Source organism: Ammospiza caudacuta, chromosome 17 (assembly GCF_027887145.1).
Source record: "Ammospiza caudacuta isolate bAmmCau1 chromosome 17, bAmmCau1.pri, whole genome shotgun sequence".
In the NCBI taxonomy this organism is placed as follows: domain Eukaryota; kingdom Metazoa; phylum Chordata; class Aves; order Passeriformes; family Passerellidae; genus Ammospiza; species Ammospiza caudacuta.
The window spans coordinates 7,964,186-7,981,804 of record NC_080609.1 but is presented as its reverse complement, the minus strand read 5'-3'; the positions used below and the strand labels follow the sequence as shown (position 1 = coordinate 7,981,804).

Below are 17,619 nucleotides of genomic sequence, written 5' to 3'. Positions count from 1 at the left end.
AAAAAGTTGTCCAAAAAAACCCCAAAACTGTTTTTCTGACATTTAATGGTCTTAAATAAGTTTTAAATGCAAACATCAGAGAGCTTGTTGGCAGCCAGATAAAAATGAGAATCACAGCATGGTATTTGCCACAACAGTTAGCAGTGTGATCCAACTTGCAAAGAAAAAATGGTTTAGAAATCAGCATAAAATTTCATAAACATGAAACATGCATGAGAAAAATCAAGACCCGTCCCCATATTTTATTAATCTTTGCCAGTTTTTAAAGACTTGTTCTCTACTTTGCCCTGAGGACCTGTACTGCATTCTAAAATACAAAGACATACATTGTAAAGAATCTGCATTTTTCCTACATTAATTTAAAATGTTCTTTAGCATAATTCTGACTGTGTGGAAAATTTACAAATAATGCTTTACAAAGTGTTCCTTCATTAACTGCGCTGACTGGAACCGGTGTGCAGTAAAGGAACACATTGGCAGCATGTGCTTTATTTTCCCTCATTAGAAAAACACAGAAACCCAAAGGAACCCTCACTGCAGCTGCCCACAGGTGACAGCGTGAAACAAAGAACTGAAAGTGTTTATTTGAATATATTTGACCGTTGGCTCAACGCCTGATAACGGCATTTTACCCAAAGCAGGGATTATTGACAGACATAACCGGAGTAAATAGGAGTGATGGGAGCATTTAGCGCAGGTTCCCGGGATGGAAGGAGCCCCCCAGCCCTGCACACAAAGCCGGCAGCTTCTCCTTCCCTTTCCAGGGCGACATCGTGAACCGAGGCCACCCCGGGGGCTCTGAGCAGCCTGGGCCACGGGGAGGCGTCCGTGCCACGGCAGGGCGTGGAACTGGGAGATGTGAGGGTCCTTTCCACCCCAAACCCTTCTGTGATTCCATGATGCTCGGTGAATGGCAGGGGAAGTGTGAGGAGTGCCCCGCATGTCCAGCTGTTTCTGAAAGCAGCTCTGAGGAGCGCCTTCACCCTCTGCACACAAACTGCATCGTGCGCACTGACCGGGGCGGGCACCACGGAAACGGCGAGGGGCCGATGCCTTGTGAGAGGAGTGCTCAGGAGAGTTTGCGTTTGGTGCTTAAAAGAACCCAGTAAAGAATAATGGAATCACAGAATATTCTGAGTAGGAAGGACCCACAAGAACCATCGATCCTGGCCCTGCACAGGACACTCCAACAATCCCGCCCCGTGCCTGAGAGCGGTGTCCAAATGCTCCTGAAGCACTGTCAGCCTTGGGGCCGTGCCCACTGCCCTGAGGGCCCTGTTCAGTGCCCACCCTATGGATGATAAACCTTTTCCTCGTATCTAACCCAAACACAAAATTATTGGAGAGGACCGGCTACCTCGCATTTCCACTCGGCACACACTCTCCGCACGAGGAGAAGCGGAGGCTTATCTGGCCGCAGTGGGAGCCCGTGTGTGGGGTCCCGTCCCCGCCCGCTGTGGGATCCGTGAGGGGACGGACATTTCCCTGAGGGACCCTCCTGCCCGCGCGCCTCAGGACTCCCGCGCGCCTCGGGAGCCCGTCCGTCCTGGAGGACCGCGCGCGGGGCCGGCAGGAGGCGCTGTCAGTGAGCGCGCGCACGCGCGTGCGCGGGAGCGGTGCCGCGATGGCGGCGCTGCTGGAGCACGAGAGCCAGATCTTCCTGGAGCTCTTCCACCGCGACGGGCTCGTCGTGTGCGCCCGCGGGCTCGGCATCGACCGCCTGCTGCTGCGCTTCCTGCGCCTCTACTGCGAGCCCGCCAGCCTGGTGCTCGTGCTCAACACCAGCCCCGCCGAGGAGGTGAGGGCAGCTGCCAGCTCCCGCCCCTTCCTCTCCCGGCGCGGCGGGCGCGGCCCGGGGACGGCCGGCGGCTCCCCGGGCTGGCGGGAGGGTGTGCGGGCTCCGGTGAGGGCAGCGCGGGCGCGGGCCGGGCGCTGTGCACCGACCCCGGCACAGAACCTCGGAACGGGTCAGGCTGGTCGGGAGCACAGTGCTCATCTGGTGCCGCTTCCCTGCTCAGGCAGGGTCGTTCCAGAGCGCACAGCACAGGATTGTGTCCAGATGGGTCTGGAATATCTGCAGCGAGGGAGACTCCCCAGCCTCTCTGGACAATCTGTCCCAGGGCTCGGGCACTCTCAGGGAAGTTCTTCCTGGTGCTCAGGTGGAACTGCCCGGGCATCAGCTCCTGCCCGTTCCTGCTGTGCCATTGCTGGGCCGGGGAGCAGAGCCCGGTCCCTGCTCTGAGCCCTCCCCGCTCACACTGACAGGCACTGCTGAGGGCTCCTCTGAGCCATCTCCTCTGGAGGCTGAGCAGCCCCAGCTCCTTCAGCCTTTCCTCACAAGAGAGAGGCTCCAGTCCCCTCATTCTCTTTGTCACCCTCTGCTCCCGCAGCTCCCTGTCCCTTTTGTCCTGAGGTGCCCAGAACTGGTCCCAGCACGCCATTGAGCAGAGGGGCAGGGTCACCTCCCTGACCTGCTGGCAATGCTCTTCCTGATGCACCCCAGGATCTTCCAGGACTTCTTGGCCACAAGGCACTGCTGGCTCAGGGACAGCTTGTTGTCCACCCCCAGGTCCTGGGGAAGCTGTCGAACCACGCACATTCAGGATTGCAGCAGTTGGATTTCTATTCCTGCAGCACAATGAAGTCCTAGTAACACTAATGACCTAAAACAAGTACATAACATAAGTAACCAGTAAGGAGAAAGGGATGAAACATGCTTGTCACACTTGATGGGTTTGTCCCTAATTGTACAAAAAAAAGCTGCTCTTTTTCCTCTGGAACCAGGCATCAGGAAGGGGAGGTCTTCGGGAACCTTTTATAGCAACCATAGGTGGATAAAGATCAAAGCTGTAGTTTATAAGATTGAGCTTGATGTATATGATCTGCCTGCTGTAGTCATGACTATAGGTGATGGCACTAAAAGATGATCTCTTCCCAATTCTCTGTTCTTAAGGCAGTATTATAATTGCATTTTCTCTGAAAATGAGATATTGAAATATAAGAAAATGTAAGCTCCTTGAAGTGTCAGTTGCTCATTTTTATGTAAGTACTGTCCAGTTACTATTGACTATGTAGATTTTTTTAATCACCTAGATGAGTTTGAAACTGAAGAAAGTATGTCAAAGAAGAAAAAAATCATAATTATTCTGACTTATTCTAGTATGTTATACTGTCATGTTTTGTCTTTGACAGCTCCTCAAAATTACCAGAGTATTTAAATTACCAGAGTGAAACAAAGGTGCTTTATGGATCCCTTTCTCTGGATACCACAATAATGTCTTGTGTTTTCCTTGTGCTTGGTTTAGGAGTATTTTATTGATCAGCTGAGGTCAGATGGAGTTGTTCATCTCCCTCGCCGTGTTACCAATGAAATTGCAAATAATACTCGATATGAATTTTATACACAAGGAGGAGTCATCTTTGCAACCAGTCGGATCCTTGTGGTGGATTTCCTTACTGACAGAATCCCTGCCAATCTCATTACTGGTAAGAGCTTAATGAAATAAAGGTAAGAGTGTTCTGTTTGAAAATACACAAAGCTTAAAAAAAAATTCTATATGAAGAATTCTGCTAACAGGTATTGAGGTCGAGGTTATTCCTTTTTTTTTTCCCCCACCAAGACTGAGGTGAAAGAAGCAAATATGTAGTTCTTTTGTTCCTTTTTTTCCCCTCTCAACTCATTTGATTTATTTAATTATACACTTTAAAAAGGCTTTCAAAGAGGAATAATTGATTGCACTTGATGAAATAGTGTCCTGGGGTCCGTTGGACACTGGCCTATCATTAAAACAGATTTTAGATGTCATGCTTTATGAGCCATGCACACTACCTGTATTTTTGCATTAACAAATTACTCCTGATGACTTCTCATAAAAAAATACCTTTGTGTTGACAGCCTTGGATGCTATGCAAATACTAGTATTTTGAAGTAATGCTGTTACTGTAATTGTAAAGATTTGGAGAATAACTTGCAACCTTTTTTTGTAGTTATATAGAAGCTATACATGGAAGATGTGAGAGTTACCCTTCTCTTCTCATGTTCTGTTCCCCTTCTCCCCCAGCCACTCTTGTTTTTATGTTCCTGGAAACCCTGTTACAGCCTGGAGAGCTGGAAAAAGAGAGCCAGGGATTTAAGAATATTTTACTGTTTTCTAAGTGTTAACATCTTAATGATTAAACATAGCTGAATATTATATGCTTAGAAGAATGTGATTTTCTGCTTCAGAAGCTGTACCTCCTTCCTTTTAGTCAAGCTACAGCAAGTTCTACTGTAAAACATTTTGAACACTTTTATGCTGGAATCGAAGAACACCAGATTTCTAAGTTCAAAAGAAGTGAATAGATTTTATGGGCAACCTGTGCTAATTTCTCTATTTCTCTTGACTCTGTCCTCTCTACCCTACCAAAGAAGAAGAAGAAAAAAGAAAGATGAAAAGAAGAAATACTGTAAAGTTTTAAAACTGGTGCTGTCCTTTAGTACCACAGAGCTGTGACAGGTTTTGCATTGCCACCAGAGGTCGGTGTGAGAGCAACTGCAATCGACTGCTGGCTTCATTCCCAGCCTCCCAACACCTGGCTCTGTGTGCCTTGTCTATGTATGAGATGGTACAGCAAAATCTTGTAGTAGTGTTTCATGAGGAGATAACAGCAAAAGCCTTTCTAGGTGTTAAAAATGTTGTTTGTAAAATCAATGTGAATTAACATCTGATGAACTCATAAATCCAGCTAAAAAAATAAGAAATGATCCCTGCAGTGAAGCAGAATTATTCCTGGTGGTTTTAGCTTAGTAGAAATGATGTACTTGACAGCACAGTGAAACTGATGCAAGTTGCTGTAGTAAAAAGTGGCAAGTTGTTTCTACCAAGGCTTACAGAGCAGATGTGAACTCCCTGCATAAGCAGATGTATGTTGACTAAAAGCAGGAAGGTATTACAATAAACACAGTCTTACTGACCTGTTAGAAATTCTGTCTTTCCTGTCGTGTCCATCTGCGGTCACATCTTGAAAAATTTGGAAGGTGTTCAGAGATGATCATTATTATGTACTGAAAAATTTGCTTTATAGGACAGATTTAACAAATTCTAGATAGAAAAATACCTTGTAGTGGATTATTTCAGGACTTAATTATGAATGGTGAGCAGTTGTATTTTCTGGATGCTTTTTCATTTAGCAAGCAAAGGCATATTAAAACCAATGCCTGTGTGCTGAGTTGAGGAGACTTGTTACAGAAATGAAATGCTCTGTAACTTTATTAGCTTATGTAGGCACAAGGTAAAACCTGTGGTGTTTGATGTCCTTTGCTTCCACTTTAGAAAGGCATTTATGATTCCCCTGGAACAGATACCACATAGGCCTGAATTCAGTAGGGGGAGAGAGAAAATAATGCAATGTGCTGTTTAACATGATTAGCATGAGAAAAAACAAGCCTTGGTTTAGCAGGTCTTGGCTGAGTGAACTGTGAACTCCAGAAATGTTTGCCTCAAACACGTAATTAAATTAAACTCTTGTTTCATTTGTCCTTATTGAAATGTGCTTGATAAGTCTTTTATTCCTACTGCACCTATAGCCATGAAGAAAACTGGTGGTGTACTCATATATTTGATACTTACTGTCCTTGAGTGTGAATATGGGAAGGTAAAGCAAAATAAACGTTTTCAGAAGTTTTTTTATTATGTAAACACTTGAACTGTTGCCAACTAAAGTTACTTGACAAGTCTGTAATTCCAGAATTTCTCTAAACAAAAGAATTCAACTATCACATGTGTTCACTATCTCGAACACATAAAACTTGCTTTGTTGTAACAATGTGTTATGTCATGCATCTGCTTTTCCTGCTTTTAAAGGACTCAAGTTCAGGTTGTGCCTCAGGAGTAGAGAATTTTCCTAGCTAGTAAGTCCTGCCACTAATTCACAAGCTTTTTTTTTCCTGTTAAAGATGCATTATTAACCCAGTTCTGTTATTTGGCAATTCCATGGTACTGAAACTGAGGAGTCACTTGTTTCAACCCCAGAAAATTTGTTCATTTTAGAAGACTTAAATTCCTGTATTTAAACAACAGTAGAAGAATAAGACAGTTGTGAGGAAAAATCTGTACAAACTTGGACCTTTCTATATTTTTTTTTAACTTGATTATTTTTTTCTCTTGCCAGGCATTTTGGTGTACAAAGCACACAGAATCATTGAGTCCTGTCAGGAGGCATTCATCTTGCGACTTTATCGCCAGAAGAACAAGCAAGGCTTCATTAAAGCTTTTACAGATAATGCAGTTGCATTTAACACTGGCTTTTGTCAAGTGGAAAGAGTGATGAAGAATCTTTTTGTTGGGAAGCTTTATCTGTGGCCAAGGTGAGGCACTTCTTTACTTCACTGGACATTTACTCTTAAAGGAAAGATGAAAGATGTTACAGTGGGTTTCTAAGAAAATGAGGTGTGTGCAGTCACACTGCTAATCTGTCTTGCCTCCTCTTTCCCAAACAAAACCTTTTCAGTTTTTGACAGAAATAGTCTTAAAGATGCTAAATTTCTGAGAGTGTTTTTGAAAATGGACTTCAATTGACTGTATTATAGGAATGAACCTTATGGCAGAGCTCTCCTGTTAGTCAGCAGAAATTGCAGCAAAAAGTGACATTCTTAACAGTTTAAGAAAAACTTCTCTTACTAAACAAGAGTACTTAAGCCATGAAATGACAGGAAAACAGTCTCTCAGTTCTGCTATTCATGGACGTGTTTGTTTCCAACTGTTATGAAACTCCATGCATCTCTTTCTGCATGTCAAATTATTTTAATTTTTTTACACACCTATGCTGTGTATGAAGAACATTTCTTGATGACTGTTAAAAAACGAATTGCCAAAATGTAGCATGCACGGAGTCTTCCAGGAAGATCCACAAATGGAATGAACACTGATGACCCAGTCAGTGCTTTTGCCCTGGGCAGGGGCTCTGCCCATTTGTTCTGTTAGTCCAGGCTGGAATGTGTTTCACTCCTTCTTAATGACTGGCTCCTCTGCATTGTAAATTCCTGAAGAGTCTTGCAGTATCCCAGGGAAGTAAAAGTGGACATACCTCGAGTAGGAAAGGTTGAGTAGAAACTCTCTAGATTTCCTTCCTTGACTTCCATGAAAAGACCTGGGGCTGCAGGCTGCAGTAAGGGAAATGTGGAGTTGCAGAGGTCAGCAGCCATGGGGCTCCCTGAGCCTCCTCCTGTCAGGAGCAGTCAGGTGGCATCTCTGGATCTGTGCAACTGGAGTGGCTCCAAGGACAGGCTTCCAACAAGGACCTGCAGGTTGGCATTGCCAGCTGGAACATCGTAAAATCTGCTGGTGCAGCTGTGTGATTTCACAGAATTTACGAACCCCTTCCAGTTTCTCCCTTATATGATTTTTTAGGTTTGTTTTAATATTTGTTATGTGTGATGATGATGCAGAATCCAGTGCAGTAATTTTCCGTGGATCATTCACCAGCACTGTAGGCTCACATGACTAGAATGACTACAGTCATAATTGTGGAACAGATGGTTTTCCAAGGCTGTTCATAAGATTGCAGTCTTCACATCAGTAGAAACTGATTTTGGAATAACTTAGTTGTTTACATTTTAAATAATTGTAATTGTAGTTTGTATAAACTTTTGAGTAATTCTAAGTCAAATAAAACTACCCATGTAAATCTTAAGAAGCTGTTTTTCTCTTAGATTTCACATAGCAGTGCACTCGTTTTTAGAGAAGCATAAACCTGAAGTGGTGGAAATCCACGTGGCCATGACCCCTGCTATGCTTGCCATCCAGACTGCAATCCTGGACATTCTGAATGCATGTCTGAAGGAACTGAAACGTTACAACCCAGCTCTTGAAGTAGAAGATCTATCTTTAGAGAATGCTATTGCTAAACCTTTTGACAAGGTAACAATTTTGATTGTTCTGCAGTGTCTAAATAATGGGCTATAGATCTCCAAAGTGCCTGCCATGCAGACAGAAATGTTATTTGCAAAATAAATAACCAGCAGCAGCTGAGTGTTCTCCCATGACATGTTTATTACTGGGACAAGGGGATGGAGTGGTGATGTGACAGTTGTCAGTAGGGTTTTTGATGTATTGGTGTTACTGTTCTTCCTTCATTTCCAAAGTCCCAAGAGTTAAGAACATCCCAGTTCATGGTTATAATAATCGTTGCTGCTGTTATTAAAAAGATAGCTGCAACTTCAGCTCAGAACACTTTGTAGATAAGTATCAGTAATTGCCATACACATACTCCCTTTTTCCTTCTGAATTTCTGGCTTGTGTTTTTTTTTCTCTAGTAGGAGAAGCACTGTGTGTACTAGACAATATGTACATGCATGCATCTGCTGTATCTTTAATCATTATGTATGTCAATAACTTTGGGTTCACTGTTATTTTTGACAGATCTGCAATGTGTGGCACACATATGCTTTTGTTAGGGTGAAATCAACTGTCATAGTGCAATACAGTTATTGGTTAACTGATTTAATCTGGATGGAAGGCCTTCTGAACTTTGAATATTTGAAGGTTCTTTCTTGGGCTCTATAAGTTGCACATCTTCATGGTACCTATCTTGATTTTAGAAACTAAATGACATTATAATGGTTTTTTCTGTACCTAAGTAAAGGACATTAGATACTAAATACAACAGGCCAGTACCAGTAAAATAAGGGTGTTTTTTTATAATTTTACCAGTATTTTGTTATTAGATGGAGAGGAAGAAGTTTACTGAAAGCATTAAATTATATATGCTAATTGCTGAAATGCGTTTCATAAAGACATCTATATTATGTTAACTTTGCTAAAATATAGTAACTTATATCAAAACAAATATCTCACCAGTACATATTTATTTTGGTATCTGTAATAACTTTGGGAAACCAGAGCCTGTAAAGTTAAAATGGATTCTCAGCTTGTTAGAAGCTATAATGCAATACTGTATGTTTGACACTCCAAACTTTCCAATTTTAATTTCCAGACAATCCGCCACTATTTAGATCCTCTCTGGCATCAGCTCGGAGCTAAGACAAAGTCTTTGGTGCAGGATCTGAAGATCCTACGTACTTTGCTACTGTATCTAACCCAGTATGATTGTGTCACTTTCCTTAATCTCCTGGAGTCACTGAAAGCAAGTGAAAAAGCTTTTGGTGAGAATTCAGGTAAACATGGAATAACCATACAAGTTAATGCATGAAACGGTGCAGTGTTGATGTTTTTAATTATCATTCCCAAACATATGAAGGTACCTAATTAGGTTTTACACAACCAGCCATAAGGACGTAGGTTTTTATTGACAGATAATTCTTTCATCTTCCCACTTAACTGCTGTTACTTAACAGAGTGAGATTTGCATCACATTTTTGTCATTTATTAAGCTGGTGATTACACAGCAAGCAGGTAGGGCAGGTATTCCAGCTGAAGATCTGGGGCTTTTATTGCAGAGGGTTGGAAGACATAAACATTGCAGATGTCAAACTACTACTGCTTCCTTCTCATTTCCTCCCCAGGCTGGCTGTTCCTTGACTCCAGCACTTCAATGTTTGTGAATGCTCGAGCTCGAGTTTATCGCATTGCAGATGAGAAACTGAATCAGAAAGGCAAAGGCTCAGGCTCTGAAAAACGTGATGTAAAGAAGGAAAATGGTACTGATCATTCCTAATTTCTAATTTTAAGTTTAAGAGTGTCACACGATTCCAAGTGCTTTGCATATTATTACTTGTACTCTGGTTCCCTGCATGAACTTCCACAGCTCAGGATGTCAGTCTGTTAGCTGGGATAAATTGAGATATAATCTTAGTTCCAAAAGCATATGATCAACAACGTAAAAGAGTCACGACGTAGGGATTCTCCTCAGCTTGCTCAGCTGATCACTGGAAGAGCTTTTGTGAAATTGTTCTTGCATTACATTGATGTTTAGCTTCATCTTTATTATCTTATGTGAAAGAGTAGGAGGCTGTGGTTGCTTTTATTAAAAAAATATATTCAGGAGTTTCAGAATTGAAGAATGAGTGAATACTTCAGTGTTTTGCTTCACAAAAGCATTTATCTCCATTTTTAAATTTAAGAGTGTTCTCCACCTGATTAGCATAACAAGTTGCATATGTAGGCTGTTGAATATCATATGTGCCAACAACCATCACACTAATGACATCTAACCACTGCTTTAAAGTCTGAAGGATATTTTGCCTGCAAGAGCTGCTATGTTCAATCTTACTTTCTTTCAGAACTGAAAAGGGAATTGGTTCTAGAAAGTAACCCAAAATGGGAAGCTTTGAGAGAAGTACTGAAAGAGATTGAAAATGAGAATAAGAACAGTGACAACCTTGGCGGTCCAGGTGAGAGAATATGAAACCCTGCAAGTTTTCCATGAATCCTGCTGGTTTGTACTTCTACTTGACCTTGGAGAGAAGGAACTAACCCTTTTCTGTAGTTTTATCAAAGAGCTGGTTTAAATTTAGTAATTTGTGGCCTCAAGATGAGGAATTTCTGTACATTATGTACATAAACTATGTAAAATTAAACTTTTATTAGGTCTTGCTCTAAAAGAGAAATGCTGTTCCTACAGTGCAATACTTTTTAGGAAAGAACCTGCATTATTCTGAAAAAACATTTTAGGTTACATTTCAGAAGTGTACTGATACCTTAGTTCCAAGCCAAATAAAACAGATATGGAGATTTATAATGATTAAGGTGCCATTCACTCATTTCTGAAGTTTGGGTTCAGAACAAAAATAGGGATTCTGTCTTACACCCTTTCTGACTTGCACATTCTTCTTATGCACCTGAAAATTTGCTTTGCATGGTTTGCATATAAATGAGGTAGAAATTAGCAGGCAGGGAAGAGAGTCTAACTGCTTTGCTGCCTTTCCTAATTTAGGGCTTTTCATTCCCTTAAAATTCAGCAAGTTTTATTTTAGGAAATAGTAAGGGTAAAAAAGTGCTCTTTTCTCCCACCCACAGTGTTCTGACTCTGGGTAAGAACTGGCTCTCTCTCCTAGTGTTGTAGGAGTTTATCTGAGTCAGCTTGCAGAGAATTGTTATTCACCAATGTCAATAATACTGTGTGAAACATGTGTTTTGTAGATTCTCGAACACAGCTGACAAATTAGAATGGTCTAAATTAAGTTCTCTCTTATTCCACATCTTAAAAATGAATAGTTGTTCGAGTATGTTTCAACATGCACTGTATCTGCCTCATTTTCAGTGGTCAGAAGGAAAACTTTATGAATTTAGATATTTTAAGAAAAAGGAATGTTGAACTTCCATTAATCTACTCTAATTTTATTTGGTACAAAAAGCCATGCGATTTAAATTCTCTCAAAGTTCAGAGCAACTGTGGCAGCCGTATGTGAAGGCATTTGGCAGGCACAGGGCTTGGATCAGTGCAAACCATTGGCTCGGGAGGTGCTTTAGCTGGATAAGAAGCACAGCATTACAGGCTGTAAACATGGTATTGTTTCTTGACTGCAGGGCAAGTGCTCATTTGTGCCAGTGATGACCGAGCCTGTGCACAGCTCAGGGAGTATATTATTACTGGAGCAGAAGCTTTTCTAACAAGACTTTATAACAAAACCTTTGGAAAGGACGAGAAAGCTGGAGAAGTGTGGATTAACGACAGAAAAGCCACGAAGTCGTCCAAAGGAAATGCCAAACCAGACACAGGGCCTCAAGCCAAAAAAGCCAAGCTGACAGCTTCTTCAAAACAAAATAAACAGAAGAAGCAGCAAGACCGGACTCTAATCCAAATGATAGGGAAAACTGAAGAGGAAAAGAGAGAGGAGGTCGAGGTGGAAGACAACAAAGAATTAAGTGGTAGCCAAGAAAGCAACACTGAAGAGACCATTCCTGAAGATTTTGATTTCAGCTTGCCCTCAGATTGTTACTATGGGATCTTCAAGGACCCACTGACAATTATCCACCCGCTGCAGGGCTGTGGGGATCCCTACGCGCTCACTCGGGTGCTGCACGAAGTAGAACCCAGATATGTTGTGCTGTATGATGCAGAACTCACTTTTGTTCGGCAGCTGGAAATCTACAAGGCAAGCAGGCCTGGGAAGCCTTTGAGGCAAGTTGGCTTGGCCAGGGTAATTCTAGTCTGAAAAGAAAAAATTGGAAGTGCACTGTCAGCAGTCAATGCAGAACATGCTGCTGTTCAGTTTCATTAGCTACCTTCCAGTTCCTGTTGAGCCCTTAAGTTTAAACAAAAGCAGAATGTCTGGTGTAACCAAAAGATATTTTTTACTTTCCAGCAGGTATTTAGTCCCTTAACAGCAAAAGCCTATCTGTTAAAAAAAAAGAAACAATTCCAAGATCTCTGCTTCAATGATTTTAGTGGCAGTAGATCATTTTCAGGTGGTGTAGTCTCATTTTAAACCATCTCTGAAGATACGATTTTTAAAGAAAAGGATTCATCTTGGGTTTAATTAATTTTCACATTTCCTGATGTTCATCATGCTGAAGACCAGTAATTCAGAAATTGTAACAGAGAAGCAAGTAAAGGAAACACAGTAAAGAAAATTAGTATTTGCAGTTATAGCAACTGACAGAAAGATCACCACATTATGTATATGTATTTAATACACCTGGAAATTTCAAAACTCAGTTTTATGAATAAATGTCACATATAGAAAACTTACTATGCGATTAACTAACTTGTCAGGCATTTACTGCTGCTAACCTTAAATTTACTGGTGGTGAATTTTTTAAACTTAATACCAAGTTTTGTGACCTCTTTTTTTTTCTCTTCTATACCTACAGAGTTTATTTCCTCATATATGGGGGCTCCACAGAAGAGCAGCGCTACCTCACAGCTCTGAGGAAGGAGAAGGAGGCCTTCGAAAAACTCATTCGGTAACACAGTTTAACTGCCCTTAGAATTAGGGTTTCATGTAATTCCCCAATACTAATTCAAGTAATTCAATATTAATTCATGTCATTCCCCAACATTTTAAATAGAGTGATGTTCTTAACTGTGTGAAGGCTTTAAATAAACTTTTGATTCAATTCTTTGTCAGATGTAAAGACTACTTTCCTATTGAGAATCACCAAAAAGTCAAAACTTTCCTTTTCAAAGCACCTGGTATTTTGTTCATTAATTTTAGCAGGATTTAATATTAACATAAAGGCTAATCAGCATTGCTTGAATTTTTTCCTAATTGTCTATGAAGTTCATTTGTGTAATTGTGTTTTTGCAGCTAACATTTCTTGTAAGATAATTTCTAAAGCTCTTATAACCTAAGTTAATTGGGGAAACAAAACATTTCCTTAGACTGTATAAGACAGTATTTTTACTGACAGTGCCTTCTCACGGGTTACAGTGCTATTGCTAGTCATTAGTTCCTTTGTAAAAGGAAAAACCTAGAAAGACTCAGAAAATTGCATTTCTGATCGGGCTTGCATTTAGTATTAAACTATATATAATTTTACATCTGGATGAAGGGTATTTCAATCTTCTTTACTCCTGCATTTGCAGTTTTTAGTGTGTTTGTTTGTGGTCCCTTAGAGAGAAGGCCAGCATGGTTGTTCCTGAAGAAAGAGAAGGAAGAGATGAAACAAACTTAGATCTCCTCAGAGACGCCAGACCTGCCTCTGTCTCTGCTGACACACGCAAAGCAGGTGAGCAGCTCCTAGGTCAGCCTTGCAGCCCAGAGCTTCCCAAAAATCCCTGAACTATTGCACCTTAAATCTCCCTCAAACTGTCTGGGGCAGAGACACATTGTACATTGGCTTCATGCTAAAGAAACATTATTTCCTAGTGACAATGAACTGTGGTTTCCTTTGAAAGTACAGGTTAATGAAGTATTTGACCATTAAGATGGATACCATTTGGATTGTTCCTAGACAGATTCTTGGTTATGAGGCTGTCTAGTGCTACTTGTAGGAAGAGAAATTAAAACATAGAAACTGAAGTCTACAGATGGTCAAAGGCGGTGTTGTCCTTGAGCTAGTAAATGATGGGGATTTCTTTTCATCTTGACAAAACATGCTGCCTGGGTAAACAACTGCACATTATGGGTGTGATCACTTCCTTTGTAGTCCTTTTTATTTTGTTGCAATTCCAACCATATTTTTGTTCTTTTCCTCTGACAGGTATGCTATGCCTCTGTTTTTCTTTACTGTTGTTTCTGTAATCCTGCTCTCCTTTGCCACGTGCTCTCTAATCTTTGCTATTACATCTTTTGTGGCCTTGGTGCTGCAGTCTCTTTATGTCCTGGAGATCTGTAGAGCGCACCACATAGTTTCCACAATAAAGTGCTGCATTTCTGTGGGAAAGAGCTAGAAATAAAAGGATCAGCTTCATTATCTTGTTTTGCCTTTTAAAGATTTCCCTGATCCATTTAAATAATTTTCATCTACAGCTTAATCTATTTCATTGTCACCTATACAAAGCTTTCAGCAAGCAGAATGGTAGTTCTATCAAGCTGTAGAGCATGCTCCATAAACTACAGTATATGTTTAAGCAAGTAAAACAGTTAAAAATCAAATGAAGTCTGTATTTATTGTACTGCTGAATTTGAGGTATAACTTAAGATGAGAAGTCCATCCATTGCAGAAGCCTTGGCAGCACACAGGAAAACCACCAGAGCAGGATGTATGGGGATAACTGTGTTTACTTTGCCCTTCAGGTGGACAGGAACAGAAGGGTGTCCAGCAAACCATAATCGTGGATATGCGGGAATTCCGTAGCGAGCTGCCATCCCTGATCCATCGCCGTGGCATCGACATCGAGCCCGTGACTTTGGAAGTTGGGGATTATATTCTAACCCCTGACATCTGCGTGGAGCGCAAGAGCATCAGCGATCTGATCGGGTCCCTGAACAACGGCAGGCTGTACGCGCAGTGCGTGGCCATGTGCCGCTACTACAAGCGGCCAGTGCTCCTCATTGAGTTTGATCCTAACAAACCCTTCTCCTTGATCCCACGAGGCTCTTTACAGCCAGAAATTTCCAGCAATGACGTTACTTCTAAACTGACCCTTCTCACACTGCACTTCCCAAAGTTACGAATCCTGTGGTGTCCCTCTCCCCACGCTACTGCTGAAGTCTTTGAAGAGTTGAAACAAAACCATCCCCAACCCGACGCAGAAACGGCGATGGCCGTCACCGCAGACTCCGAAATTCTCCCCGAGTCAGACAAGTACAACCCTGGGCCTCAGGACTTCCTGCTGAAAATGCCAGGGGTTAATGCAAAGAACTGCCGTGCCTTAATGACCCACGTTAAAAGCATTGCAGAGCTGGTGACGCTGTCCAAGGATGAGCTGGCCAAGATTTTGGGTAATGCTGCCAATGCCACACAACTCTTTGACTTTATTCACTTGACCTATGCAGAGGCACTAGCCAAAGGAAAAAGCAAAAAATGACTCATGAGATTGTTCAACACACAGCACAGATAAGCTTTTCTGGCACAGTACTTTGGCAAATACATGAAATATTTTAATAAATGCCCCCCTAAGATAACCAGCTGTTTCTTGCTCATGCTATTCCATCAGTTTTAATATGTGAGTTAATTATTACTAAAGGCAAGTTTCAAGAGGAAAAAATATTTTTAATAGAGAAATATGAATTATTTTTATTCTTTTTAAAGCACTTTAACCAATTCTATAATATCACTGAATTAACTAAATTTCTAACTGAAATTAGAAATTTCAGTTAGAAAACTGAAATAAATTTCTAACTGAATTAACTAACTTTCACCAAGACCATAAGAATTAAGTGCTAAGACTAACTGATAAAGGTGTTTTCTTGTGAAAGTTATGATGTCTTGTTCAAGCTAAAAATGTGCTGTGTTTTGATTAGTCTGGGTGACCTGCTGCATGATACAACACTGCTTTTGCCATTTTTAATGTCTCATTCTCTGGCAACTGCCACTTTTTGATTGACAGTGATGAAGTTATTTGAAACACATTGTGGTCTTTGCTCAGGAGTTTATTTAGACTATACTGGGACTGAATCCTGAATTTTAGAACATGACCATAAGCCTTTGTCACAGTAAAATCCATTTGTATGCTATGCTCTGCATTTTGCTTGCTTACCCTACTAGCAATTACACTTTTTACCATTACAAAGCCGGTACAGCTCTGTCCTGCTGGATTTTACAGAGTGCTTTCAAAGCGCTTACCAAGTTAGACCAAAGTTAGACCTTTGGTCTAACTGAGTAGAAATTCTGTGGTGCCACAGAGCAACTTAATTTTGAGCGTGCCTTACTTACACTTTTAAGAGGCTTTGTTTTTTACTCAATTTTGATAGCTCTTTCACTTGAAAGTGAAAAATCTGGGTATACCATCAGCACTGTTCCTTTATACCAAAGAATATTTCCTCTTGTATAATGCAGTCATTTTCTAAGCTAGGTTTTCCAAAAGTGTTGAAAGTTCTTCCAATATTGGCTTCTTTTGTGTCCTATTGCTCTTGTATTTTTATGTTCCAAATCAACTGTCTGTCAATAACCTCAGTAAAGCCATTGTCACCTACAAGATAATACTTTTAGTGTTTTGTGTAGCATAAAAGAAGGAAATGTTTGTGAATATGTGCATTGTTAAATTATACATTCTACATTGAACTTTGATACAACTGTGTACAAACTGCCATTGCCAAAAGGGTTGGTCCAGTGTTATTCCATGCTAATGTATTTACATTTGTTATTTACAAAACCTTTATCTATGATTTGCACATGTATTTATATGATTCTAATGGGAACAACAGACCAATATTATCTCCTTTGTGAAAGAAGAAAATATTTTTTGTGTTCAGGTTTGGTAAAAACAGTACTGTGAACTTTTAGGTTAAATGTTTATTGTGCATTTTATGTATGAATTATGGATTGTTAACTTTAATCTGTGGTTGAGCTATGACAAATTTCCAAGGGAACATTTTTCTGCAGATGCAAATTTTAGTATTAAATACACCCATAATAAGATTAAAATTTGTTCATTATCTTGTTTTGCATTTGGCTGTATTGATACCAAAACATTTATATTTTTAGTGTGTGGTTTACAATCCAGATCTTTGTGTTTCTATTGCTCTAGATTCTAATTTATTTAGTATGAGAAGAAGTCTTTCCATTTTGACTTTTGTGTATTCAAACTAATATTGTCAGATGTGCAGAGGTTTGAGAATGCTGTAAAGTGGTGCTAAGAGAACTGGAAATCAGAGTAAGATCCAAGTGCCCTGAGTGCATGGCCTTGGAGCCTGATTGAGAAAAGGGCAGCTGAGCAGCCTTGGAGAACAAACATTGCCTCTGCAATGGGGTTAGGGTGCTCCATGAACTGTGGCTTTGGGGTTTTTCACAGATGCTGCCTCAGCTGTCAGTGAGGTTTGGAGTTTTTGCATTGATGTGTATGGGGTGAAAATGAAGGGATAGTAATGGGAGATAAAGTTGTAGCTTTGTGTTGTGTGCTAGATCAAAGTTACATCATGCAATTAAATAATTATTTGCTAAACATTTTAATGAAATTGCCTTTTGATTATAGGTGTGGAACTTTCCTTTTTCCTTCTCTATGCAGGGTTTGCCCCTTTTCTCTAGAACAGCCACAAGTACATGTTGTTGCATGTTATTATTGTTCCTGTGCTTTGGCATTTCACTGCATTAGGTGTGATGGCCAGTGAGAGCTGTGTCCTCCTGGGGCAGG

At 40.8% G+C, this 17,619-nt stretch overlaps 1 protein-coding gene across 1 annotated transcript; it reads left to right on the top strand.

Moving 5' to 3' along the window:
• The first annotated feature begins 1,624 nt into the window (after window positions 1–1,624).
• ERCC4 (ERCC excision repair 4, endonuclease catalytic subunit) lies at window positions 1,625–17,380 on the top strand. Its single transcript, XM_058816079.1, has 11 exons — window positions 1,625–1,798; window positions 3,306–3,486; window positions 6,151–6,346; window positions 7,691–7,898; window positions 8,974–9,154; window positions 9,503–9,637; window positions 10,220–10,330; window positions 11,466–12,060; window positions 12,753–12,845; window positions 13,498–13,610; window positions 14,621–17,380. The coding sequence occupies exons 1-11, from the start codon at window positions 1,625–1,627 to the stop codon at window positions 15,352–15,354; spliced, it is 2,721 nt and encodes a 906-aa protein (XP_058672062.1). The 3' UTR covers window positions 15,355–17,380.
• Window positions 17,381–17,619: the final 239 nt, after the last annotated feature.

Bases quoted from the DNA above. Each gene is read 5' to 3' on its own strand.
- ERCC4 (XM_058816079.1), top strand. From the start codon at position 1,625: ATGGCGGCGCTGCTGGAGCACGAGAGCCAGATCTTCCTGGAGCTCTTC. The intron at 1,799-3,305 runs GTGAGGGCAGCT...TGCTTGGTTTAG, and splicing joins ACACCAGCCCCGCCGAGGAG to GAGTATTTTATTGATCAGCT. The intron at 12,846-13,497 runs GTAACACAGTTT...GTGGTCCCTTAG, and splicing joins GCCTTCGAAAAACTCATTCG to AGAGAAGGCCAGCATGGTTG.